The sequence below is a fragment of the Lupinus angustifolius genome, chromosome LG04, assembly GCF_001865875.1.
Source record: "Lupinus angustifolius cultivar Tanjil chromosome LG04, LupAngTanjil_v1.0, whole genome shotgun sequence".
Taxonomy (NCBI): domain Eukaryota; kingdom Viridiplantae; phylum Streptophyta; class Magnoliopsida; order Fabales; family Fabaceae; genus Lupinus; species Lupinus angustifolius.
In genome coordinates this window covers 8,252,199-8,279,746 of record NC_032012.1, presented here as the reverse complement: position 1 = coordinate 8,279,746, position 27,548 = coordinate 8,252,199, and the positions used below count along the sequence as shown (strand labels likewise).

At 32.7% G+C, this 27,548-nt stretch overlaps 3 protein-coding genes and 1 long non-coding RNA gene across 7 annotated transcripts; all 4 read right to left on the bottom strand.

Annotated features, from left to right (window-relative positions):
- Positions 1,537 to 4,623, bottom strand: LOC109345517 (protein KRI1 homolog). 3 transcript variants are annotated; one of them, XM_019584569.1, is made up of 3 exons: positions 4,443 to 4,623; positions 1,990 to 4,022; positions 1,537 to 1,788 (listed from the first exon to the last, which is right to left on the bottom strand). In XM_019584569.1, exon 2 carries the CDS (start codon positions 3,965 to 3,967, stop codon positions 2,012 to 2,014), a length of 1,956 nt encoding a protein of 651 aa, XP_019440114.1. In that variant the 5' UTR covers positions 3,968 to 4,022; positions 4,443 to 4,623; the 3' UTR covers positions 1,537 to 1,788; positions 1,990 to 2,011. The 3 variants fall into 3 exon arrangements, with proteins under 3 accessions (XP_019440114.1, XP_019440115.1, XP_019440113.1); XM_019584570.1 differs by having other exon boundaries at positions 1,970 to 4,041; positions 4,446 to 4,623; XM_019584568.1 differs by having other exon boundaries at positions 1,990 to 4,041; positions 4,446 to 4,622.
- LOC109345516 (probable LRR receptor-like serine/threonine-protein kinase At4g20940) lies at positions 5,830 to 10,863 on the bottom strand. Of its 2 annotated transcripts, none has more exons than XM_019584566.1 (4): positions 10,659 to 10,863; positions 9,012 to 10,080; positions 7,347 to 8,894; positions 5,830 to 6,532 (listed from the first exon to the last, which is right to left on the bottom strand). In XM_019584566.1, the coding sequence occupies exons 1-4, from the start codon at positions 10,710 to 10,712 to the stop codon at positions 5,949 to 5,951; spliced, it is 3,255 nt and encodes a 1,084-aa protein (XP_019440111.1). In that variant the 5' UTR covers positions 10,713 to 10,863; the 3' UTR covers positions 5,830 to 5,948. The 2 variants fall into 2 exon arrangements, with proteins under 2 accessions (XP_019440111.1, XP_019440112.1); XM_019584567.1 differs by having other exon boundaries at positions 9,012 to 10,381; positions 10,659 to 10,862.
- LOC109345515 (obg-like ATPase 1) lies at positions 13,183 to 20,848 on the bottom strand. The gene is made up of 12 exons (XM_019584564.1): positions 20,677 to 20,848; positions 20,002 to 20,166; positions 19,770 to 19,893; positions 19,586 to 19,677; positions 19,297 to 19,395; positions 18,098 to 18,211; positions 17,332 to 17,396; positions 15,965 to 16,081; positions 15,346 to 15,421; positions 14,460 to 14,552; positions 14,094 to 14,144; positions 13,183 to 13,457 (listed from the first exon to the last, which is right to left on the bottom strand). Exons 1-12 carry the CDS (start codon positions 20,761 to 20,763, stop codon positions 13,359 to 13,361), a joined length of 1,182 nt encoding a protein of 393 aa, XP_019440109.1. The 5' UTR covers positions 20,764 to 20,848; the 3' UTR covers positions 13,183 to 13,358.
- Positions 23,583 to 26,052, bottom strand: LOC109345514. Its single transcript, XR_002107421.1, has 2 exons — positions 25,455 to 26,052; positions 23,583 to 25,220 (listed from the first exon to the last, which is right to left on the bottom strand). It is a non-coding gene; the product is annotated as an uncharacterized LOC109345514 (long non-coding RNA).

The following is a 27,548-nucleotide window of genomic DNA, read 5'->3' as shown; positions in this document are numbered from 1 at the left end:
AGATGCCTACCTAAAGTTAGAGAAAAATGTATGTAGCGAAAGTGTATGAGTTTATACACTGTCATTATATCATTCACCATTCATGTTTGATCATACTCTTCAAAAAATATATAAATGAATGGTAGATGATGTAGTGAGTGTGTATAAATTCAATTTAACAAAATTTGATTTTTTTTTTTAAGGCAAAATTTGAATCTTTTGAAATGTCACATACACAAGTTAAGGCTAATACTTATTCATGATATATCAGTAACTTTAAAGTTCAAAAAATAATATTCTGAATTTTATATTTTAAAATCAGATTATGTAAATATTGATCACCAGTTGCTATAAAGGATTTGGTATTTTAGATTTGGATCCAACCTACTTAATCTAATTTACTTTTCAGCTGCATGTACAGAATTTTCTTCTGCAGAAAAAACACATGCATAAATTGTGTACATATTCCTCACCATACTCTCCTTCCTTGCCTCTCTTGATCATATTCCTCACCATACTCACCCAACCCATATCTTCAAGCCATAACCCCTGAAACATTCATCTTTTTCCTTTGGGTCATGTTGTTTTCTTCATTTTTTATGCATATTTCGTGAGTACAAACACTTAATGCAAAATAATTGCACTTTTGGGACTTGAGTTACTAAGGTGTAAATTTATATGCAATGACCCAATGCAAAAGTTAAGTGATTTAAATTTAAATTATCACTTCTACAATTATCTCAAGGTGTAATTTACATCTTCACTCAACTATAAAAGTTAAAAAGAAATTGTGGTTCATAAGCTTGACAATTGCTAATCAATGTAATTTTTAAGGACGAAAAGCCATAAACTGTTTTTATTATAAGGCTGCTATCAACCCAACATGTGAAATGAGACTGAGTCTGCAAATCACAATCATAAAAATTGTATATCTGAAAAAACATTAGCATAAGGTTCTAATCTTTAACTTAGTATATACAACCTGAACAAAAGAATTTTCAACATTGTTAATTTTTTTTATAATCAAATATATCCTTTCACCCTATAAGTAATGAATTAATCTTTTTCGGGTTATACAATTACCCTTACTAATAAGTGGTACTATCAGAAACCGATGACCTAGTATAATAGGAATCCAATGAGACTTTACACCACTAGTCTACTATACCATATCGTACCCTATTACAGAATAGGATAACGCACAAACTTTAACTGAAGTTTATATCTATCTTACTCTGCTTGTCACAGTTCACCCATTAAGAATGTCAATAATTAACCTAAGAAACAATAATTACACGTTTGTTTAAGTCTTCCATTCGTCAAACTTTTTATAAAGAATGAGTTACATATCTACCTATTTGTTTACTGATGAACCATGTTTTGTTCAGATATACAGAATGGGTGAAACCAGAGATTTTTCATGTGTTTTTCATCATTATTACTCTGGAATGGATGAGCCACTTTACCAGTAATATATATATATATATACACACACAAAAACAGAGCCTTAATATCACCAACCAACTTAAATAACATCCTTTATGGAAAGATGATCAATTGAATCCAATGAAATTGCAAACACTTTGTTGGTATTTCTGTCTTCAAATAGAAGTACATAGTGAATGGACTACGCCTAAAATTGTAAATTAAGTAATGAAAACAAAAGACAAGTGCAAATTTTGGTCAAAACTGAAATGCTGGTCCCAATGACAGTTTAGTTATGACTGACAAATTCCATAGACAAGCAAATTTTTGCAATGTTAAGCTCCAACCCTCTTCTCAAAACACCTTAAATACATTACAAGCAGGCTGCAAAAAGAAATCACAAAGAAAATCTCTTTATTCAAAAAAAGCACTTGTGAGTTGTGACTGAATTTGAATCACATTAATTTAAAATAACCAACCTTGTTAGGCAGAAAGGAAAAATTAATAAAAACCAATCATTTTTAAGAGTAGAAAGGGTCATTTTATATACCAAGTTCAAATTAACTTTGCACTAAAGGGAACTACCTGCCCAAATATTTGCCAGCTTTTAGTGCTTTCCTCCACGCTTAGATTTATCAGGTATCTTCCCGTATGCTATAAGCCTTGAGTCTGGTAGCTTAGCTCCTTGTCGCCTTTTGGCTTTCCTCGATAGATTTTCTTTATTGATATTTGATTCTTCTGTGTTTGCTTTTCCATTCTCCGCAACACTATTTGATGAAACTGACTTGCTAGAATGACCTCCTGACTTCTTATTTTTCTTGTTCAAACTAGCTTCACGAAGGAGCTCCCTAGTCCTCATCTTCAGCTGGTATCTTTTCGATTTGCTTAACTTCCATTCCTCCTCCCTGTAAGGAGCAAGCTTTTTCAAAGAAACATATTGATTCAATTCATTGTCATCCATCAGTAGTATCTCTGGAGCACTCATTCCAAATCTGCTTGGCTTAGTTTTTGCATACTTGAATCTTGTCTTCAGGTCCCCAATTGTGTCCTCGTAATCTAACTTATAGTACTCGTCCATCATTGCCTGTCTTGCTTTCTCCAAAAGAGCTGTTTTACGCTTCCTCTTCCGACTACCTTCCTCAGGAATTTTCTCTTCCTTTTCATCTTCTGTTTCTTGGAGATCATGATCACTAGTATTCTCAGTCTTCTTTTTCAACACTTTTTCCCTTGCAGCTAAAAACCCATCAGATCCACCTTCATCCCAGCCTTTAGGAAGTCCAAGCAGTTCATCCTCCTTCTCAAAATCTGGCTTCTCCATGTCATCATCATCACTACAAAAACCAGGATCAACATCCTCTGTATTATAATATTTCTCGTCAAATGCCTTCTTCATCATTCTATCATACTCGTCTGGGTCAAATTCATTTTCTATTTCCGCAGCAGACAGTGGGATGAGATCATCATCATTGATCCCGGCTGTCTTCATTATCTTTTTAACCTTCTCCTGTATCTCCTGCTTCTTCAAATTCTTCAAATGTTTCAACTCTTCCTCCCTCTCCTTTTGTGCTGCTGCCATTCTTTCCTCTTTGCTCTTTCTCTGTTCTTTCCTTGTATTTGTCTTCTTCCTCACTGATCCCTCCACCTTCCGAGCATGACCCAACACCCTATCTCCAGGATTTTCCTGAAACCTATACTCATATTCTTCCTGTCTCTCGATTTCCATTTCATCCTCTGAAATCTCTTGCAAATCCTCCTCTCCAACATTCACATCCTCACTATTCTTGTCAATCCACATTTTGTTCATGAAGTAGTTTTTCAGAAACTTGGAATTTTCATTCAATTCTACATCACCAAAATACTCATCCAGTTTCTCCTCAAATTCATTGTCCTCACCATCTACTTTGCCCTCCCCTGCCTTCTCCTTCACAGTGAAAAAACTCTCTTCACCATCTTCCAAACCTTCCTTTTTCACCGCTTCCTGAAAAGCCTTTTTCAGCTCCTCTTGCTCATCGCCATAAGTCTTCTTCCCATCTTTATTCACAAAGTCTGCCCCCTCCTGAATTGAAGGCAATCTTGACTTACCTTTCTTCTTCTCATTTATCTCCTCCTCTTTATCACCAAAATCTGGTCCCTCCTCGATCAAATGCTTTGCCATCACATCCTTCAAGTACATTGGCTTTTCACCCTTCTTACTCTTTGCTTTGTTTTTCTCCTTTTCATCGATTTCCTCGTCACTGCTATGATCTGACATAAAAAGCTTAACATCTTTCTCCTTAAGAACAGGATCCTGCTTCTTCACCTTAATCAAGGCATCAAAGAACTCCTTGTCACTCCTTGAATTGAGAAGTTCATTGTAGTCATCATCATCAGACGAATCTGACTCAGATTCATCACCATCAGAAAGTGAGGATGAGATAACGCCCTTCTTTTTTAACTCTTCAAAACGATGAAGATCCTCTCGCTTCTTGTTGTGCTCAAACCTACGAGCATATTCCTCATTTATCTTGATTTTTGAGATGTCATCATTGTCTGAATCACTTCCATCAAAAAGTTGCACAGGCATTTTTTAAACAGCAACAAGGCTAACTGCTATAAATTTGCAACACAACTGTAATAATCTGAAACACACATTCCATGAAGAAACATACGTTAACCAAAGAAATTAGGCAAAACTATAGAACTATATAAAAAAAATACATAAATCTGATATCTAATCCACTTATTAGGTGCATAATTTCAAAAAAAAACACTCCTTTGAGCAGTGCAAAATTACAAATTCTGTTTTTTTTTTACTAAACACTCATCTATTTACTGAACTCTAAATGCAGTACATTATTTGAAAACAAAGTTATTAAATTGAGTACAAATTATGTTAGCATGGTATAGAGTTTGAATACAAAGCATAAATAGAGAAAATAACAAAATCAAATGAAAGCAACAATAAAAATGAAACTAGTTAGAAGTAGCTATGGTTATTGATTAAATTAATTAACCTATAAACACAGGGAGGAAAATGAAGAAATTTAACATGATCTTACATGGGAGTAAGAATTTCAGAGTGAGAATGTTAAAAGGCAAAGAGGAACCGATTCGTTCAAAATCAAAACTTTTGCGAAGAACCGTAAGCTGTTACCAACGGCGTGTGTAGAGAGTGAGGAGCAGCAACCAAATCCCTAACCCTAACCCTAACTTAACCCCTAAATGTCCGAACAATCTAGAAACAAAACCAAACTCAAATCAGTTTATGGATTTAATATGTACACAATGACACATGTTTTTTATCCATTGTGGATGATATGTGGACAATGTAAATTTTATACTCACTGTATTATCTACCATTCATTTTCAATTATAATTATATGTTTGACTTAAAAAGTAATTCAAATGATCCAAATGAAGGGTGAATAATACACTGGTGTATAATTCTTTACACTATCAGTGTATCAATATTATACTCTACTGATAAATTTGTGTTTGTCAATTTCCAATTACTAATTTACAAGGTTTTAAAAAATGAACTAATTACAATAAATTTTATTTTAATGAGAACATCCTCTATTATTTTATCTAGGTGATTATAATTTGATTTGACATAATAACTCGTTTTTATTGAAGAAATCAGGATAGATTAGGTTTATTCATCACTATCTAAATTCTAAAAATTCATAGAGATAAAAAGTTTAACAAAGACAATATATGATCCTATAATATGTCATAAATGTAAATTATTATGAACTTAAATGAAGTAAAAGTATTATCAATATAGATTAAGAAGTTTATCTATTATCTATAATTTTTAGAATGATCATACAATTTGTAAAGATAAACAAAAAATAGAAAAGGGTAAAGGGAAATTATTTAAAAAAAATTCAGGGGCAGTTTGCCTCAACCTATGCACTTAAAATAATTGAGACAAACTTATCCTTAATTTCTTCAAGGCTAATGATAAGTTTGGCTCAATTATTTTAAGTATCTAATATTTAGATGAGAACAATATATATACATGGATATTAAAAGATTTTTACACTGTCAATATATTATCCACCATTCATTTTTAATTATTATTGACTTAAATAAATACAAGTGAATGATGATGTTACATTAACTATGTATAAATCTTACGATATAAATTAGGTCATAGGGTCTATACTACAAAGAATAGAAGCGAGTAAGATATGTTTGAAAGTTTTGTTGTGGAACAAGAGAGAGGGAAGGTCACTTTTTACATCATTGTTAAATTTATAAACTGAACCTTATTTTTCACTCTCTTTCAATCAAAACTAATCTCGCAAACAAACCATAAGGAATCAATGCAAAACAAAACACTAGTCTGATTTCCTTGGTAATCACTGATCATAGTGCAAACAACTTACATAGCCACATTACATATTACAAATAATCATTCATAGCACATTCCATTTTTAGACCCCAAAAAATGGTTAATACAAACATGTTAAAAACCCAACCTTTCAACATATATGGGATACCAATGAGACATTAATTCCCAAAATGTGTTAAAATTCCAACAGTTAGAACATGGGCAGCTATATTGAAGAAAGATCTTCATATATAGTCTTGATTCCCGGTCTTTCGGAAACAGATCGAATGCATCGAATGGCTATACCTAGGACCTCCTTCATTCCCTTTTCAACAGCAGTATTACTAATTTCTGGCATCAATGTAGTATCAAAACATTCTGAGCCTCGACCTTCTGCTACCCGCAACCTTATCCAATCTGTCAGATCAACACCTCCTTCATCGCTAAATATCACATCACCAGCACACCTTCCAGTTAAAAGTTCCAAAAGTATCACTCCAAAAGCATAAACATCTGATTTGAAGGAGGGCGTTGGCTTCTTGGAAGCGGCTAACTCTGGTGCACGATAACCCAACACCCCGGCATCATTAATCTGTTCAATGGTACCGGCCTGAGTCATAAGTCGATGAAGGCAGTAATCAGCAACACGTGCATTCATATCAGCTGTATCTAGTAACACGTTAGTAGCTTTGAGGTTCCCGTGAGGAACAGCACGATCAAAATGGAGATAGTTCAGGCCACGCGCTACATCAACTGCTATTTTGAGCCTCTGAGCCCAAGTTAATGGTGGACCTTTTCTTCCTGGTCGATCTGAAAAATATAAAATTTGCAAGTTCAAATATTGGCAAATGACAAATAGCACCAGTAGATATGATGAATGATAATTCAGAAGCATTTATTAGCTTCACCAGGAAAATGATATGCAGTAGAATTAATGCACACACAAGTACACAGAAGAGACATACATATATAATCTACTTGTACTTGAGTGACAATCTTGTGATTATATTAAAAAAGGTCGAGAAAAGAAATCTATCCTAACACCCAGTGCACCGTCGAAATCATGTAACTACACATTCTTGGATCCCAAACATGGTAGCTAAGGCATTATAAAGCAAATCCATTCAATTTAGAAGGACCGAGGTTTTGCAGTGTTAATGGAATTTGTGTAAATTTTTATTTGAAGAAACAAGATATCTCCTTGCATATATATTGTATTTACCCAAAATGGTTTTCAAGGTACAATATGGAGGAATAGGAGAAAAATTATAGTTTCCGTAATACAATTTAGATAAGACCTTCAATAGATGTGTGAATGCATGCGAATGTTAGGTAAAGTAAACTAGTAGATGGATAGAGAAGAAGCTACCACCATGGCATTTACTTACAACCTTCTCAAAATGGCATTAGACGATTCATTTTCTAATCATCATGTCTATGGCCAATAATGTAAGGTTCTAACATCACTAATATTGTCTCCTCTTCCCTAATCTCTATATCCTATTATTCTCGGTTTCTTGCTCACCCAACACCCCCACTCCTGGATGTTTCCCCTTATCTAACATTCAAATTAAAGAAAGTGGCAGTTTGGTAATAGTAAAAAGAAGGAATATCAGCATTTTACCGTAAAGAGAACTTGCAAGACTTCCCGGTGAGATATAATCTGAAAGAATAAGCTTCTCGTGCTGTGTAGGACCCCAATAGTATCCTCTTAATCCCACAACATTAGGATGCCTAATGTTTGCAAATTTCTTAATCTCTTTAACAAATTCTTTTCTCTGTTTCGCTACTCCTTCTCTCAACCACTTCACTCTCAACAATAAACCACTGTCCAGAGTAGCTTTGTATGAAGTACCATGGCTGCTTCTTCCCAAAACTTCAGCTGGAGCCCTTGACAGCTCCTCAGGTGTCAATGCTATTGTATCATCAAGAAAATGCAGCTCTCCTATCAACCTATCCGGGGATCTTGTGTCTAGCCTTGAAAGATTTTCAGCAGCAAATGAATCACCGGACTCTGGTGACCACGAAAAGTGGCTGGCTTTAGATGGGGAGAAACCGGTTACAGCTGCCATTTTTTCATCGGGGCTGATTGCCTTTGATGGCGATCCTTTACGTGATGTCATGAGGTCCTCAGCTGATACAACCAAAGCACCACCCCTTTCTGATGTACGAACGGGGACAGGACCAGAGATGATTGGTTCAGTACGCCCATGGATATCCTTACTTGTATCATATTCTGGTGAAGATCTTGATATACGTATGAAGTGTATGAAGATAACAAGCAAGATTAAAATGAAGAGAGCAACCACACATGACACTATAATGATTACTTTAATGATAGTGCTCATAGGCTTCCTCTTGGAATTTTCACGTGGTGAAGTGGTTGATCCAGAAGGACCATTTGGAAAATGTAATTTAGCATTCCCTGGAAAGAAAGAAGAACTAGGGAACTTTCTAAGATCTTCCGGGACAACTCCAGACAGATCATTTTGAGAAGCGTTAAAGTTATTGAGCCCCTTCGGCATGTTATTTGGTAGAGGACCGGTGAAGTGATTCTCTGATATATCCAAGGATTCTAGAGAAATCATATCAGAAATGGTGGTTGGAAGAGAACCGGAAAAATTATTTCCAGCAATATTGAGAACTTTCATGCCAGTTATTGACCCAAACTGATCAGGAAAATAGCCATTAAACCGATTATGAGAAAGATCAAGAATCTGCAGATCAGAATGAACATTAGATGATAAATTAATGCTGCCGGAGATCATATTATTTTCCAGGTGGAGCTCTTGCAAAGTAGGCATTGCGAGCAGATCAGCTAGAAGTAGTCCATCTAACTGGTTGGAACTAATGTCAAGCACTTTAAGCTTTGGATACTGTGTTAAGACTCTTGGGAGGGAGCTGCTAAGAGAATTATGTGATAGATTCAAATAATTCAATCTCAAAAACTGAGGAGTTGCTTCAGGGATGATCCCTGTTAAATGATTTACACTGAGATCGAGATATTCTATGTTCCCCCATTTCACCATCCTGGTCAAATTTCCTTCAAATTTGTTGTTTGACAGATCAAGTACAGCACAGCTTCCGGTCAGCAGTGGCAGGTCACCGGTGAATCCATTTGATGAGAGATTAAGAAAATGCAAAGTAGTTGATGTAATTATACTTAGTGGCCCTGAAAGAAAATTTGAATATTACTAGATGAATAGCAATTGAAGCTAAGGAGTAAGGACTATTAAAATAAGAGAGGTTCTTTATTTTGAGGAAAAGAAAAGTGAGAGTGGCTTTCTACCTGAGAGATTGTTGGCACTCAAATCGAGTTCGGTTAAAACCAAAGAGTCTCCTTTTAGTAGGCCGTTAGGAATAAATCCTGAAAATCTGTTATTGCTAAGCTTAAGGACTTGGAGATCATAAATAAAATCAAATCCAGGCAATTCTCCATCCAGTTTATTGTAGCTGAGGTCTAACACCTTCAAATTTTCAAAAACTGGTTGCTCGGCTCCACTGACCAATGTCCCAGTGAGTAGGTTGTGGCTTAGATTCAGATGCTTAATACTTTCAGATATTCGCGGTAGAAATTTCTTCCTCTCGGAATCAGAACTATCTAGCCCATTGTCACTGAAATCAACATAGCTGGCACTTGATAAAAGAATAAATTCAGCATCTAAATGACCATCAAGCATATTCCCATGCAAGTCAAGTTTTTCAAGAGCAGACATTAGCTCAAAACCTTTGGGAATATTTCCAGTTAATCTGTTATGAGACAAGTTAAGAGATACCAGGCTTTTCAGCTTAGTCAATGATGCTAGCAGTGCTCCGGAAAAGGAGTTGCGGCTCAAGTCCAAAGACTTGATAGAAGCCATTTTCGAAATGGATTCAGGAATTAGGCCAGAGAAGCTGTTTCCAGCCAATGACAGATTCTGCAAGCTACCTAAGTTACCAATTCCCGATGGTAAGGAAGAAGAAAAGAGGTTATTGGAAATATCCATGAATTGAAGGCTTTTGAAATCACCAATGTTGTCAGGTAGCTTTCCCGATATGGAATTGTTGGACATGGAGAGTTTCACAAGCTTTGTGAGGTTAGAAAAAACACTCAAATCAGCTTCGGCCGAGAGACCTAGGTTATCAAGGACAACCCAAGCAACATTACCACCATTACACAGAACTCCATTCCATGAAGATGGGCATCCATCAAAGTCGACGGATTCCTCATTCCAAGAATTGAGGACATAACCAGTAGGGTCATGCTTGACACCTTTCTTAAATTCCAGCAATGCTAATATGTCCCGGGAATGTAGCTGCCCCGTAACTGAGAAGAAAGATAAGGATAACACTAAAAGGCTAAAGAGCTTCATTGTCTTCTATGAACAAGTGAATGTTTAGCTATGAGTGGTTCACACTCAAGTGAAGACAGAAAAGGAGCTTTCACTCTACTAGTTCAAAATGATAGCAACTACCTTTCAAACCCACCAACAAAAAGTACAATTTAGATGCTAAGATAGACCCTTCTTGTAAAAGAAATCACCAATTTAGAGTAAAGTCAACATAAATCTCCAAAAAGAAGATAATTTAGGTCCTCAAGCTCTTCAATTCACACTAAGTGTATATATCCAAAACTAAAAGAACCCAACAACCATTCTTCAAAATCACAAGTGACCTAACCTTCAGAAAGCAAAAAAAAACATCAAATTTTATTAGAAAATTAATAATAAATATAATTTAAGTCAGCAAATTTACATGCTAAACTCCAACTATAGGAAACAAGACTCTTCAAGATATTATTTTTTTCTAAGAAAAAAGGTTTGAAAATGCAATGCAGCTTCAGCATAGACAACCATAAACTCCAGAGTAAGAAAAAAACATCAATGTACTGAAATGAACCAGACAAAATGAGTGATGTTTCAGAGATATGTATAGTTAAAAATACAAACTTTCTTACCAAAACCACTTCTTTTAGCACAATGTAGACTTCAGCAGAATTCACTAACAGCATGCATCAAATATTAGAAGCAAAAGGTAGAGGTTAGCACAAAGATTAGAACTTTAGAAAGTTCAGAAGTGAATGAGAAAAGGGAAATGAGTACCCAAATTGACATGCAAACTGCAATAAAAGGAAAGGGACCCATAATTTGTTTTTGTCCAAAAAGCTTAGATTGAAAGATGAAAATCATTTTTTTTCAACCCAAAAAGAAGTATTAATTTTTTTTAGTGAAGTTGTAACAAAAAAATAGATTCTGATAAAATAAATAACCCCAATATTTACCTTTGTCCCTTTTTAAAAGTGTCTTTTAGCATGCATGTGACAATGAAATGAATAACATTTACACAAAACCCTAATTGTTAGTTTGTGAAAGGTTTTACAATAAAGTTTTATTTTTTGGTTTTATTTCATCCATTACAAATGCCATGGAGGCAATTGAGAGAAAGTAAAGCGGGAATTTCTAGGGTTCTTTTTTTTGGGGGTTTTATAGTTAATTAGCAAAATTAGGGATTTACCCGCCAAAAAAACAGAGAATCTTTCACTTTCCTAGTGGACTTGAAAAGACTTGATGAAATGGAGTTAAACAATTTTTGTTTTGATTGGAAGTTGTGTAAACAGTGTGCCATGTAGGAGTGGTGACCCACCACTGACCCTTTGACTAGGGTTTCTTGTCTTAATCATTGCTTCCAAAAAATTTAATAGAAGAGGTGAAAGTTGGTGGCAGAATAATGGTGATGTGTTAAAGGGTTGGTGCCATGGGTCAAGGGTCCTAATCATAAGCCCAAAAGCATCTTCTTTTGATTTCGTACATGTATCCCTGCACTAGAAACAATCTTGTCCGAATCGAGAATATTGACAAGTATGTGGGGCTAACTCTTTCAGCGAGCATTTTTTCTATCCACAATACTCGAACCCGATGCCTTACTTAAGGGAAATCAAGCATATATCACTTGAACCAACGCAAAATAAAAATTGTTTGTAATTAGTTAAAAATATATATATATACATTAAAAATTTAATAATTAATTAAGTATTTTTTATGATCAATCGTAAATAGTGACATATGATATGTTACAAACTTTTGGGACAAAGGATGTCTTCCCATCAAAACTAGTCTCTTTTCCACTTTCTAGTAAATTCATATTGTGAGATTTATCAATTAACTTTTCAGAATAGTTTAGATAATTATGTTAACAAAAAAAATTGATTAAGTATTAAATGGAAAATAAAAATCAAACTTTCAAACATCTAATATTTTTGTTAATTCTCATTATTTTAAATTCTTAATATTGTTGGGTTAACAACATCATGATTTAAGTGTCAACTTGATTCTCTAAGTAAGATCTCATTAAAATCTTGTAAATAAAAGGTAATTATTGAGAGTGACCATAATAATATTTACACCCTTTCATATGTTTTGATCATTTAGATTTGCTCTAAATTTCTTCATGCTTGAAAAATTCAAAACCCAATTATATATATTTTTCTTCAAGCTATACTTTTATTTAATATATTATCTTTTTCACCTCCTATTTTCTCTTTTTTTATTAAATTGTGGAAATTAGATGATAATTAAGTCGGAATGTATTAGTCAAAACATATATATTAAATTTTTATCTCACGTCATATATTTTTAAAATTTATATGCAAAACCTTAAATAGTGCCTATAATAAACTAATTAAGGCATCATCATTTTGAGCTTAGAGTCATTATTTACACCTTTACAGTAAAAGCTTAAATCCATGAGGCAGTGGCTTAAATTAATAACATGCCAAAATTTATTTATCAAGCTTTTTTGTAGTTGACTTTTTCTTCTTTTTTGTACTTATTTATACTTTATTCTATACTCTATAAAGAGATTTTATTATTTAAACAGTAATTCTCTATAAATATTGGGAATGAGTTATGCACAACTTTTGTGGACAACAAAAGGTTATCCCTTTATATTTTGCAAAGTGTTTATATGCATAATATTATCTGTTATAAGAAAGAAAGAAAAATCAAATTATGTTGTCCACATAACATAATAAAAAGTAAATATCATAATCTAATTAAGATTTGTATACGCTATTCAACAGCTTTGAACCACACATTAGGTAAAGTATATGTTCAATATATATGCACAGTGTAAAGTTTTTTATACTCACAACATATCATCTACCATCGATTTGTATTACTTTTGTTTAAGAGTCAATGATGATTAACATATGAATGATGATAATGAGTCGATAGTATAAAAAACAAGTACATTGTCAATGTATAACTATATACATATTAAATCCATAAAAAAAATACATTAAAATTTTAGATTAATGTCCCTTGGCTATCAAATTAATAGTTTTTTATCAACAATGTGTTTATCATATCAAATGGTGTGAAACCCGAAACCCTATTAGTTCGTCAAATTGATGTAAATAACAGTTGTTGCATCTATCGTATCAAGTATTGTATTGATTGATCCAGCATGCAATTACTCATAAGTAAAATAACTCACCACAATTTTTATATTCAAAATTCACTAACAATGTACTTAGCCTCAATTAGAAGTAAACAAAAATTTAGAACATGGTCAAAAAATTACATTTCAAACTAACACAAATTGTGCAACATGGTAGAGTGTATGATGAAGCAAATACTCCATGCAAAACAAGGTGGTCTCACTTCTTTCCACCACCAGAAACATTGAACTTGAAAAATATAATGTCTCCATCTTCAACTACATATGTCTTCCCCTCTTGTTTATATTTTCCAGCAGCCTAATACAAAAAATATAACAAAGTATGAAAATAATTACCCACATTATTTATATATACTAGTTTAATATTTATGCACTGTCTAAAAATTTATAAAGAGTTAGTACATTATCAACCATTCATTTGAACTTTTTATAAGAGTCGATAATGATTAAATATGAATGATGCGGTGATAATGTATAAAACTCATACACTGTCAGTGCATATATTTTTTCTCATACTTTATAACCATTGATCAAAAAGCTTCTTTGTAAGTAACAGTTGTGGGTCACTGAACTATTAGCTGCTAAATTTTTTGACATCTTTTGCTAAGTAGAGCACTTTAAATCAAATTCAAACATAAAACTAAAATCTTCCACCTATGATGGACTAAATTAGAGGGTAATCCTCGGCGCAACGGTAAGGTTGTTTGCCTTGTGACTTGGAGGTCATGAGTCAAATCCTGGAAACAGTCTCTTTGCTTGATAAGGTAAAATTGTGTACATCCGATATCTCCAGACCCCGCTAGGTGGGAGCCTCGTAATATGGATCAAGGCCTTTGTTTCACTGCCCAGTTATCAAAATCTGATGTTGACCCTTCCAATAAAATATTTTGGGAAGCAATAGAAATTTAGTTACATCTAAAGAATAAGCACATACCTTCACAGCTCCCTCACTACCAAGTTCCTTTAGATCATCGAACTTCATTACCTATAACAACATTCATAAAATGCCAAGCTCAGTTGTTGAAAATTGTAACTATTAATACAAAAGTTACTGTAACAACACAAATAGATACAAAATGGTATAAACATAACTCTTGTTTCCTTAACAAATTCTTCTTAAAAAGGTGTTAATATCCAAAGAGTTCATAGTTCAGTGAGGTGCAATAGAGCCTTCAAGGTTTAGATGTACATAAATAGCCATAGACTCAACACTAAACCAAGACTTTAAGTTCCATATGAGGGAGAGAGAATAGAGAAATAAGAACTTATAAATGTTGAAAATTAGTGGACAAAGAATAACCTCAGCACAAATAAATCCTCTTTCAAAATCAGTATGGATAGCTCCTGCAGCCTGAGGAGCCTTTGTATGACGCCTAATTTGCCAACACTTAACCTGAAAGAAGGAAATTATACCGCAAAAAATATTTAATTAATTAAAGGCAACAGCTGAACTTTTAAAACCTTTCAAATATTCATAGACAACATTGGAGCTATACAACACATTAGTTAGTTTTTTTTCTTTTTTTGGAACGTTATGTCACCGTTCGATTCATGTAGCCCGACCACACCTAATAGGATTTAAGGTTTGGTTATTGTTGTTGTTTTGGTGGAACATACATATTAGTTACTTTCTCACTGCACAACTGTTACTTGGCCGCTTTTAGCATGGCCTTTGTATTCATGAGACCTTTATGCAATTAAGCGTTGAGCGCAACATGTTGAATAAATAATATTGACTTGGAAATAGCCAAACTATGAGCATGTTATAAATTTCATTTTCCATACTAAATCATCATTTGGCATGACAGTATTTCGAGGAATGGTAAGAACACACTCTTTTAAATACGCTCTTTTATTGGGTTACATCTCAAACTATTTTTAATATATGATCTAAAATATTAGAGTATGAGATGTAACCAAATGAGAGAAAGTGTATTAAAATGTGTCAGGAGTGTGTTGTTAGCATTCCTCTGCCCAGGAGAATATTGACAATACCATCTCTAAGAGTCGCACTGATCAGGTAGAGATTTTTATACTTTGTACACGATATTGTCGATGACTTGGGGATGGAAGAACAACTATAATTCAAGTTCGGCAAGGTTATCATAGGAATACCATGGAGCACATTCATAAAAATTAAAAATACGACTTTTAGCAGTACTAGACGAGATATGCAGATATGTTACCTCCTCAGGTCCTACGGTGAAAAAGTAAATGAGATTAATAGCTGCAAATCCAGTCTTTATTATTTTGGGAAGAGCGCTGTTGACATGAAGCGTAGCAATTTTAGTAACATACAAACAAAAGTTATATTAAAACTCTTCAAGTCAGCACAAAAAACAATTCAACTAAAATTTGTAAGCAACAAGGATAAGGGGGTAACTTTTTTTACAAGAAACGAAATATTATTAGAAAATAAGGGACAATATTACAAGAGGATAATATATACTAAGACACAAAAAGCTAAGCTAATATATGGTCTTTGAAAGAAGTAAGTTAGCTATTATTGAAATCATTGTTCAAAAAACTGAAACTTTTAGCAGTATAAAACTATAAATTAAATAAAAAAATATACATTAACATGCATATAGGATCTTTTTTGTTTAATAATGAATTAATTCCTCAGCTTGCGGGGGTAAGGCTGCATACATCTACCCCTCCTCAGACCCCACTAAGTGGGAGCCTCGTGCACTGGACTGCCCTTTTTAATAAATTAAGTCCTCGAAGTCTTTCCAATACTTGCATAATAGCTTAGCAATAGAACATATGATTTTATTAGCAGTAAGACAAATATTTGGAACAGACCTTTGAATTTTGTTCTCCTCAGAATACTTAGCCACTTCATCTGGAGGCATATCAGCAAGATTCCTCTCTAAGGCACCGCTGAAAGGAATAATTTGCTCGCCACCATGCTCCTGGACCCTGGAGAATAGAGGAACCTAATGTCAATTGACTTTTTTTCTTCAAAATTAGAAACACTAAACATTGAGAGAATAATAATACAACAAACAAAAACTATCAGCACATTGATTTAAAAATAAACAAGAAACAATAAAATGTGACAAATCAGCTATGCTTTTCTTCTCCTAGTGTGGGTACACTGCTTTCTTCGAAAACCCGCATGAAATCAACATTCTAATTTCAAACAGAAACAACACAATAATCTCCAGAGTTATTTCAATTTAACTAAAAGAATAGCTATTGATTGTCATGCAGCCATGGACAGTGGGGAAAGGAACAGAAAAAGTAGAGAAGTAGGAATGTTCCCTGTCACGGGATTCTTATGGATAGACACTCATTCTACACTCGTGTGTGGATTCCTACTTCAAAAGCATGTGTGGATCAACTTGCACACAGAAGATTATAGGTCTGCAATCTAGAAGACCAATTTGCTTCTACATGCTGCTAATACTAGTCATGTGGAATGACGAGCAGTTCATTTTCTTTGGGTAACAAGACCTACATCTAATACTTGTCTTATTCCACACCATAAAATCAAACTTTACTTGTTTTTAAAAACCTTCCAATAAATAAATGGTTTTTCTTTTCTTTAAAACAAAAAACAATGCATTTTTCTTTGTCAACGACTGTATTTTATAAAAGAAATTATGTTGCCTAAAGCTTAAGAATTATTAATATTACAAAAGGCTATGTACAACCTTTAAATTTTGTTAATAATGTTAGATTTAGCACAGCACATGTGATACAATTAACTCAATTAAATCACTCCTATAACTTATTATGAACACTATAAATGACAAAGCATTTGTGTGAGCATGACACACAATTTCAGTGGAGAGTAAAATTTGACATATCCTGTGTGCATCAAGGCATAAAGTATACATGATGTTAACAAGTGTAGATACATTGTGAGTTTTCATCAGATTCATCCTTCTCTTCCATCACATCATTTTTATCTTGCCAAGAACACCCTTAAGCATGTAACATAATTTCTTTTTACAGGAAAAAATTTGAAAGGACATCAAAATTAAAATGGCACAGAAATCATAGTTATACAAATATATATCATGAAGCAGTCTGCACACAATTTAAGCATCCTTCATACCCTTAAGAGGTAGTCATTGAATGAGACAAGACCTAAATGGAGTGATTCGCAAGAGCAAAAAGATGTTGAAAACATTACAAAACAAAAGACAAACATAATTACATACCAGGCATGAATTTTAGGAAGAAACTTGTTCTTTTTCCTTTGGTAATCTCTTTCGGTCATATTAACCTGTGAATGAAAAGTAGGTATTATATGGTAGAAATTTCATTCATAAATCTGAAGTACATAACATTAAAAAAACAATAAGAACTTTGATTTAGATCCTAACTCACTAGGGACATAATTTAAGGAAGCAGTAACATATAAAGATATAACACAACAGTACAATGATAAGGAAACCTCTGAAAAATATAGAAAATGCCATGGACACGTCCAGAATAACCAAATTAAATTATATAAACATACATATCTTCATGTAAGTATGTGCATAATTAGACTTCAAAAAATGCAAACTACAGGTTATTTATCCTCGTAAGATCCACAGATAATGAGTCGTACAAAAAAAGACCCGTGGATAACAAACCAACTTAATGATTTACGTAACATTTTTTATTTGTCTAGTATACAAACACATTGATGGCTTAATAGCCTAGGGTGCTGAATGTACATAAAGAAAAAGCAGGGAAAGTACAGAAGGAAGCCTTGATAAGAAAAAGAGGATCAAACTCGGTTACTAACTTACTACCATGCTTCCATATTCATGCCAACTAAAAGAAACCTCAAAGTTATAATAAGATTTGAAAAACAGTTAGAGGCATAAACATGACACGAGGTAATGCTAACTCATATCTAATATATAAAAAAAAAGGTATTTTACAAAGACAAACAGTTTCCTAGTCAAAAGAAGAAGAAAAGGTGAAAGATGTTACCAAGTATACAACAGATTTGGCGGTTAGCAGCTGAAACGAATTTAAAATCTCAATATCAGCAGCTTTCCAGTCCCCAAGCCGTACATCTTTTCCTTCCTCAAGCAATGCCTTGACCTTCAGACATGAAAAAATCACCACCATAATTTTCTTCTCATGGATCCACACAATTTTGCATGTACAAATTTGAACATAACAGAAGAGACAAGCAACGTGGCAGTTATAGTTAAGTGATAGAGTCAAAATTATGTGTGATAGCATGGCATAAGATAAAGACAACCACGGACAGGACTTCCATGCTTTGTCGTGAGCTAAAATAATCTATCTCCATTGACACCAAGATTCAAGTTAACTACTTATATTGAATTTCATAAAGTACCAAGAGAATTGCACATGAACAGAAAAATAGTAAGAGATGTTCAAATCCAGACATAAACACCGAATGAAAAGTGAAGTGAACAAAAAGCAACAGGTAGTCCAAAGTCCTAACAGAAATCATGAAAATCTTCGGACAACTAAACAACCACTCTCAAGTACTCATATAGTAGAAACAGAAATCATGGAGTTAAATGATATGGTGCATCATGTTACAACTAGTTCTGAAGCCATTTATGAAAGCCTTTTGATCAACAACCACAGAATCATGTTTCAACTAGTTCTGGAACCACTTAATGAAAGCCTTTTGACCAACAACAACCACACATGAAAAGATACATTTTCTCTTGATAGGAAACGAATAACATTTTACACTGCAAATGCAACAAAGTTTACTTCAAAACTTAATACCAAAACAAGTCTGTAGTCAGCACCCCTTTCCATGTTTGTAAAGTTTCCTAGATGTAGTAATGCAGTAGTTATTATGGAATCCAAAAGTGGACCAAATAACACATACCAGCAAAGTAAAAGATGAGTGGTACAAGTAGAAATATTTTACCACATTATTTTAACAAATAATGTAGTAATGCATTATGGAATACGAAAGTGCACCGCATAACAAAAAGCATCAAATAACACATACCACAAAAGTAAGTAAAAGAAGAGTGAAACAAGTACAAATATTGTACCAATTTATTTTAACAAATATAGCAGTAGGTATTGAGACAACCGCAAAATATATACGATAATATATCAAACAAGTGTCCATATCATCATAAATAAATAAAAATTAAATGAATTGGATAATAGTCAGAAGGTAAACTCACCTTTTGACAACATTCAAGCTCGACTTTTAATTGCTTGTCATTGCTCCTCTTCATGCTCTTTTCAACATCTGCAATCTTCCTTTCCATGAATTCAACATCCTAGAATGTTATGCAAAGGACAAGGCTTAGCAATTATAAGACAATACACAGGCAGCTCTAATCAACAGGTATAAAATGATGATGTGCTTTACAACCCTATGATTAAAAAATCATGTATAATCAAACAACAATAAAGTGACTATTGGTCGGAAAGCCATTCTTTATAATAAAATCCGGTACTCGAGCGTACCTTCAGCCTTAATTCTTCAGAAATAATTTCTAAATCCCTCACTGGGTCAACAGTATCGTCCACATGGATAATGTCAGGATCCTCAAAAGCACCTAACAAACAGCAAGGACTATAGGTTATAACTCCTAAATAATGCTGCACTAACAAAAAATGGCATGCGAACAAGATTGGCCAGGCATCTTACGTAAAACATGAAAAATGCCATCGACAGCACGGATGTGAGATAAAAAACTATTCCCCAGGCCTTGTCCTTCATGAGCACCTCGTACCAATCCAGCAATATCATGGATTTCTAAGAAAGCGGAGACCTGTATTACAAGTTTACAACAGGACAGATTGATCCATCAATATTCCAAACAAGTGACATGAACTCAGAGTCTCAGATTCATCATGTGCAAGGTATATGAGATACATACTTCACTTTTGGGCTTGAATTGGCAAAGCCAGTCGAACCGCTCATCGGGCACATTGACCCGTGCCTCATTAGGCTCAATGGTGCAAAAAGGGAAATTCTCAGCCGGTATTGCCATCTTGGTGAGTGTATTAAAAAGAGTAGATTTTCCGACATTTGGCAACCCCACCTGCACATGAACAAGGGAAGAGTAACTAACATGAAAATCACATAAAAAAAAATTTGTAATAAACAAGGGTGCATTTGATAACAGCTTAATTAAATAAGCTATTCTGAAATGAGATTAAAATGTAATATATATATATATATATATATATTATTTTCATAAGCTTCTCTGGTAAACTTAATGAGATAAGCTAAAAGAGCTTATAAAAACATCAGAGATCATAAGCTATTTTGATAAGTCATTTTCATAAGAATATTTTCATAATCCCTAATAAGATCTCTATGTCTATTTCACTAGCTCGATCAAGTAGTTAAACAAATGATTGATGACTATAATCGGATCCTGTGATATAAAACCCACGAAAAGTAGCAACTATGAAATAGAATCCAACTTGAATTGAAAACATAAATATGAAGCTAATTAAAGGAACACCCATTTATGAGATTGAAAAAACAAGAGAAGGGGTAGCATCAAAATTGAAAATTGTTTGATTAGCAGAGTAAGAGATCATACAATGCCGATTTTGAGATGAGAAGAGAAACGACCAAGGATGGGTCTTTCAGCAGGTGCTTCCTTCAATTTCGCTGCTTTAGGAGGCATTTTCAAAGCTCAAGGATTTGGATTAGGATAATGGAGAAGAAAGAGTGTAGGGTTTTGAACTGTGAGCGTGTCTGACAAATGCTATTGCTGCTTCACTACCTATTTCATTGCGGCCAAACCAAGCTTTTTTCATAAATAAATAATTATATTATATTATGAGATTCTTAACTTTGACCGATTTCCTCTGGTAAAATTATGATAAGTGTCATTTTTTTTAATAGAAAATGGGTAACTAGGATATATTTTTCTATTTTATATTTTTCATATTCTTTTATATCTCCTCTAACTAGTATGAATATAAGATATTTTATTCTCTTATATTATAAGTCTCTAATTTTTATTTTATGAAGTTCAAATAGCTCCACCAATTTTAAAAGTTGTAATCTATTACCTATGTAACAAAAAAACTTTTGTCAGTTAGGGACACATGTCGCCTCCTCATACAAAATTTTCTCGCTTAAAATGTCTCATTTGCTTAATGTATGACTTCACACAAGATCAAAAACATTCATTAATAACCTTTAACTAATAAAAATCAAATGTTTAATAATAATGAAAATAACATTAAAATCCAGTTTATAGTTTTTGAAATCTCAATGGTTTTTCTCCAAAAATGATGTTTATATTCTTCTCTTCCATATTTGTCTCTCAAGTTTCAAATCTTTTTCTATCTCTACTTTTCACTCCTTCATTTTTTCACTCCTTCATTTTTTACTCTTTCATTCTTCTTCTCTTCAACAATTTATTTCTCTTATTTTTCATTATTTTCTTTATTTATTGTGTATAAATGTTCTTATTTTGTATATATGTTAATATTTTGTAGATCTGTTTTTTATTTCCATAGATGTTCTTACTGATTTTTTCCATTTATTATGTAAATCTATTTTTTAATCTAGATATGTTCTTACTGATTTTTTTCATTTATTTTGTACGATGTTCCTTATTCCAAGAGTGAGTTGTCTCCCTTGGAGTATCTATGCAGCTTAGTTTTTGCTCTATATGCATCTCTTATTTTGTTTATAGATTTTTCTTTCAAAGAATCATTATTTTCTATCAATAAACAAATTTGAAATTCGAATGACTTTTTCATTCTCAAAAAATGAAGTGGGTCTTATTCTCTTTCATATTTTTCTCTCATGTTTCATCACTCTCTTCTCTCTCCACTTTTCACTCATTCATTTATCACTCTTTCACTTTTATTCTTTTCAACAATTTCATTGAAATGTTACGTTTCATAGTACAATGATCAAGTCTTTCTCTTTATGAATAAGATATCTCATTTTGTCACCTAAAGAAACTTGACTCATTAATCCTTATTCTATATACATATGTTATGTCAAAATTCATATTAACTTCAATGAAAAGAAATGGTACATTAATAGTTTAAAAAGAACATGACGATAATTGAAGATTTTTTTCTCCTAAAATGTCTTTCAATGATATCTTCATAGTTAGAAACTAATCCATGCTAAATGTTTAAGGGGAAACGTTTCTAATACTATTTCCTTTTCATATTATATTCAATCTCTTGCCATAAAAAAAATAACATGATGACTTACTTCATTATCTCACAGAAAAAATGAAATATTTTTAAACAATCATTCTTAAGAATCATTGTACCCCAAAAAAAATAGTACCAAAAATAAAATATTTGATTTCTAATTAAAATTTATTTCATGTCTTATAAATATAATATTTATATTCTATTTTTAAATTTTTACATAACCCTATTTAACTTAAAACCTAAATCTTTCATTTAAATAAATATATTTTTCAGTGTCAACCTAATTGATCCATGCGAATCGCAGAGTAATTGGGCAGTTTGTGTAATTCCATTTTGGGTTTCATAAAGTTGATGTTTGAGTTTCATCAAGTGTTTTGTCTACTTAGAATCATTAAAATGGATTGAATAGGCCATCGAACCTAGATATGGTTATTATAATCACGAGTTCCTTTACTATTGAGATTGCATATTGCATTCAATTAGTCGCTATATTTGTTTACACATTCCAACAATTTAAGTAACTTAAATCAAAATCATCTTCAATGATACAAGTTTATTTTCGTTCTTAAATGAATCTCACAAACATACCTCGTCCTACAAACAGGAATAAGGTAACTACTATAAATATTCATGCTTCATGGTCACTTCAGAAGCTGTTGCAATCATTCCTAATAGCTGTTTTCCTCATGATATAAGTTTTAAGGGAACAAAAATGCAGCAGCTACAACCAGCTACCTCCTAGCTATGTGCAACCGAACCGCATCTTCTGTCCGATAAAGTGTGCAACGAAAGCGCATCTTCTGTAACTTAGTCACATGTATCCATCAAAATTATAAATAAGAAATGGACTAGTTAGCACAAAGTGACCCTCAATATAATAATCTAAAAGAGAAAAGCAAGGAGTAAATAATTTATACAATAGTGCTGCCATTGCTATACATGAAAATGTAAGTGCAACTATCAGACCAGAACACTAGCATTTTCTGTGTAGTTGGAGCTTATCCAAAGATAAAAATAAACAACCAATTAATATCATAGTGATGTTAAAACCCAGAGATTTACATGGTCAGATAAAATGATTAAACAACTTTTCTGGACTCTACATTTTGTTCTCCAGAATCTTGATGAATCTCAAACTTCAGTAGGCAATATAAATCTATACAAATCGGAACTTACAATGTTATTTCATGCCTTCTGATTATAATATGAAGGGAATCAAGTTTATCAACTTGTTTGTTTCTATTGAGCCATTTTCCGTATTTAGCAATGACCTCTGCTATCAATAAGAATTTAGTTGGTGGTTATATTTAGTGTGTTTGTTTGGATATTCCAAGAATGGTAAACTAGTTGCAGTTTCTGCTTAAACATGATTTTGGAACCTCCTAACCTCAAAAACCAAACACATGTTATTCAATCTCCCGAGAACTTCGATCTAATATGAATCCTAACTCTATGCTTCATTTTCGTAAGCAAAAAAATTGTTGAACTACCTTTTGAACTCATGTCAGTGATATCAATTAGTGTCATTAATTCCTTTTCCTTTGTTCGGTTAATGATGCATGAAGTTGAGTCACTGCTTGAAGCTTACAACTTAAAAAAGATGCATTTGGAACATTGTAGGTAGAAAGAGATTCAAATAGTCTTCCAACAAGATTGCTATTCATTATAATTCAGAAAAAGTATATTTGTAATCTTTCTAAAGATAATCTTGTACAACAATCTTGTAGGACTCCACTAATATCTTATAGCTTATTTGAAGGTTGTTTTCGATACAATAATTCAAATGCATCTTTTTTTAGTTGCAAGCTCCAAGCAATAACTCAAGTCGATGCATGGTTGACAAAACAAATTAAAAGGAATAAATGGTCCTATTAATATCGACAACACAACAACACAACAACAAAACAAATCAAGAAATAGTTCATCGAAGTTCTTGCTTCTAAAAAACGAACATCATAAAGTTGGGATTCATATTAGATTGTGTATTGATAGTAGTGATTGCTACTAATACAAATCCCATTCATGATAAGACTAACATTAGCACTTGAGAACAAAGAAAGCAAGGATGTGCCTCACAAAAAAGGGTATGAAAAAACGGTCCAAAAGAAATAAAAAAAGCTAACAAATATGATTTCCTTTCAATTATATCCAGAAGGCATGAAATGACAAGAATAAATTCAAAAAATTCCAATTCATATATGATTTAAATAGCTGGCTATAATTTTAAATTAATGTGCAAGATCAACTGCCTAGGATCGAGGTTGTTAAAGCATAGAATCAACCTTGGAGCGGGAGGGTGGGGAAGGATCATAGAAGCGGTGAAGCGTATAACACGAAGCGTAACTCCACCTAAAATGCAATGTTACATTAAAAAAAAGACAGAGGGTAGGGAAGAACAGAAAGGTTTTGGGTGAAAGAACATTTGTAAATGTGCACAAGGAAGGAGAAGAAGGTGTTGTTGGGCTGCTCTTCTGTTTTAAAAAGGGAAATGGTAGTTTATAAAAGAGAAGGGAAGGTGAAGGTTGTAGTTGGATTCGGCTGCACGTGTTTATAAGGACTGGGAAAGGAGATGGCTAAATTACTAAAAACCTCATGCCACGTATTTAAAAAATAACGGCAAAAATGACTTCTAACTTGTAAAATTAGAGTTTTCCTCCAATAAACAACTTTGAGCGGGTTCTGACCCACGATTTGGAGAAGAAGACTGCGGCTCTTCAACCTGCTACAGCCCTGACAGCTCTCCACACAGCTAACCACCGTTTCGTAGCGTTGAGGGGCTGGCGACCTCCAAAATGGAGGTCTTCTTCCTCAACTCGAAAACATGCAGCGATTCGACGCTCCAACACGTTGCTCCGCCACTTGTTCACTTTTCTTCACGTTTCAACCCGGTTTCCATCATGAAAAGTGTTGAATCGTGAGATTCAACGCTTTGGAGCGCTTTTGATAACCATGCCTAGGATAACACATTGTATCCAACTTGTGAGATTTAACAAAAAATGATATCTTCATTGTATTTATGGAGAACAAAGACTAAGAAAATTTATATAACTTGAGATTAAGAAAACAAAGAAACAAATAGAAAAAAATCAAATGTTAAATCCTTGTCTCTAATATTATATTAGATATGCAAAGTTTCTGAGTGCTTAACAGAAGCAAAATTGATAATTTAATGTCTCTAATTTCATACCTCTGCTTCAGCCTTTGCAAGATCATAACCTTTTGTTTCTAACCTTTGCTTGTACACCAATCATTGACTTTGTTCCTCTTCTATGAACAAGAATCAGCAGTTTCGGGCAATTAAAGAATTAAGAGACAAAATCAAACCCTCAAACATAGCAAACTATAGAGTTAGAAATAAAATAAATATATCAGAAATTGATACATTATACCAATATAGCCAAACAAAAAAACATAGTTGCATTATCAAATTCACTAGAATAATTGAATTAAACAAAAGGGGTCATACCCAAAGCAAAAAAGTTCCAAACTATACACACATGCTTCCATTTTGTTCACTTCCAAAATCATTGAAGGAGATATAGTTGAAAATTCAAAGACTCAAAACAAAAAAGACAATTTTTTTAAAAGGGCATCATGAACACGCTGGTATGAATCTTTGCCCCAGTACCATGTTGAATTTTCCCAAGAAATTAATGGTAAGAAAAGTGATTTTCAATCCCAAGGTGAGAAAGTTGAAACCGTGATGATAGACCATTTTTGTGGAAAGTGGCTGTGATGAAGTTTTAGGGTTTGGCGTTTGGAGACAGATACATTTGATGAGTGAGGGAGAGACCTAACAAAATGAGTGTTATAAATAGCACTGGTGGGTGGCATCAAACGGGTCAATGAAGAGTAGTATAGTAGTTCAACCGTAATTCATTGATATAATATATACTAAATATTAATATTGATGTTGAAAAATCAATAAAGAATATAATAATTATTTTTGTATAACATTTATTAAAAAAAAATGTTTAGAACTATAAATAATCATTTTTATTAAAGATAATTTTAAATAAAAATTCTTTAGTATGATGGATACATTCAATTAAAAATCTATAAGCATAAACAATTTGGACTGGTATGACTACATAAACGGTATAACCATTGTATTGTACCACTATTAAGACTAATTTACCGGGCAATAAGAATTGGTTTTCATAAGAGTGAACAAATTTATGCTCGGAGCTACACACTGAAACGGTTCGCATATATATTTAAAAGAAGCGTGAAATTAAAGTAGGTGATAAAATGGCCTGAAGACATTAAAAATAAAGGTATTATTTTAATAATTTTGTGTAGACCGGATATGCCTTATTTGCAAGATGGAAAGGCATCTCGATCTTGTCTTCATTGGGGATTTATTCATCAATAATTAAAATTATCTAAATTAATCAAATAATAATAAAATTAATTGACTTTTAATTTTTTTTCTATGTCCAATATTCGATAAAGCTTCCTTATTTTCGTTAGAGATTATGCCACAAGAACCTCTAAAATAGTATCTAAATTTCATCTTTAACAAAACTTAGTTATAATGTAATTATTATTGATCAAACATATATCATTAACAATTTAAATAAGTTTGATAACGAGAAATAACTCATGATACAGAATAAATATTTTAAAATATCAATTCAAACAATTTTTTTCTTGAAATTATTTTGGAAGAATATACTCATATGAAAAATATTAACCAAATAACTCTTCTAATACAATTTAGTAATATTATCCCACAATTAAAATTGGTATTTGTCGTATTTAGGTTATTTTATTATCTAACTTTCATCTTTAACAAAACTTAGTTATATTGTAATTATTATTGATCAAACATGAATAAATATCATTAACAATTTAAATAAGTTTGATCACGAGAAATAACTCGTGTTACAGAATAAATATTTTCAAATATCAATTCAATACAATTTTTTTATTGAAATGATTTTGGAAGAATATACTCATATGAGAAATGTTAACCAAATAACTTTTCTAATACAATTTATTAATATTATCCCACAATTAAAATTGATATTTGTCTTATTTAGGTTATTTTATTATATAAATATCATCTTTAACAAAACTTAGTTATAGAGTAATTATTATTGAGCAAACATGAATAAATATGATCAACAATTTAAATAAGTTTGATGAGGAGAAATAACTCGTGATACAGAATACATATTTTTAAATATCAATTCAATACAATTTTTTCTTGAAATAATTTTAGAAGAATATACTCATATGAAAAATATTAACCAAATAACTCTTCTAATACAATTTA

Coding starts and splice junctions, on each gene's coding strand:
- LOC109345517 (XM_019584569.1), bottom strand. CDS start 3,967: ATGCCTGTGCAACTTTTTGATGGAAGTGATTCAGACAATGATGACATC.
- LOC109345516 (XM_019584566.1), bottom strand. CDS start 10,712: ATGCTGTTAGTGAATTCTGCTGAAGTCTACATTGTGCTAAAAGAAGTG. Junction 8,895..9,011: donor GAGTGCCAACAATCTCTCAG/GTAGAAAGCCAC, acceptor ATTTTCTTTCAG/GGCCACTAAGTATAATTACA. Junction 6,533..7,346: donor TCTTGCAAGTTCTCTTTACG/GTAAAATGCTGA, acceptor TATATTTTTCAG/ATCGACCAGGAAGAAAAGGT.
- LOC109345515 (XM_019584564.1), bottom strand. CDS start 20,763: ATGCCTCCTAAAGCAGCGAAATTGAAGGAAGCACCTGCTGAAAGACCC. Junction 19,894..20,001: donor AATTCAAGCCCAAAAGTGAA/GTATGTATCTCA, acceptor CTTGTAATACAG/GTCTCCGCTTTCTTAGAAAT. Junction 14,553..15,345: donor TCACCGTAGGACCTGAGGAG/GTAACATATCTG, acceptor TCCTTCTTTCAG/GTTAAGTGTTGGCAAATTAG.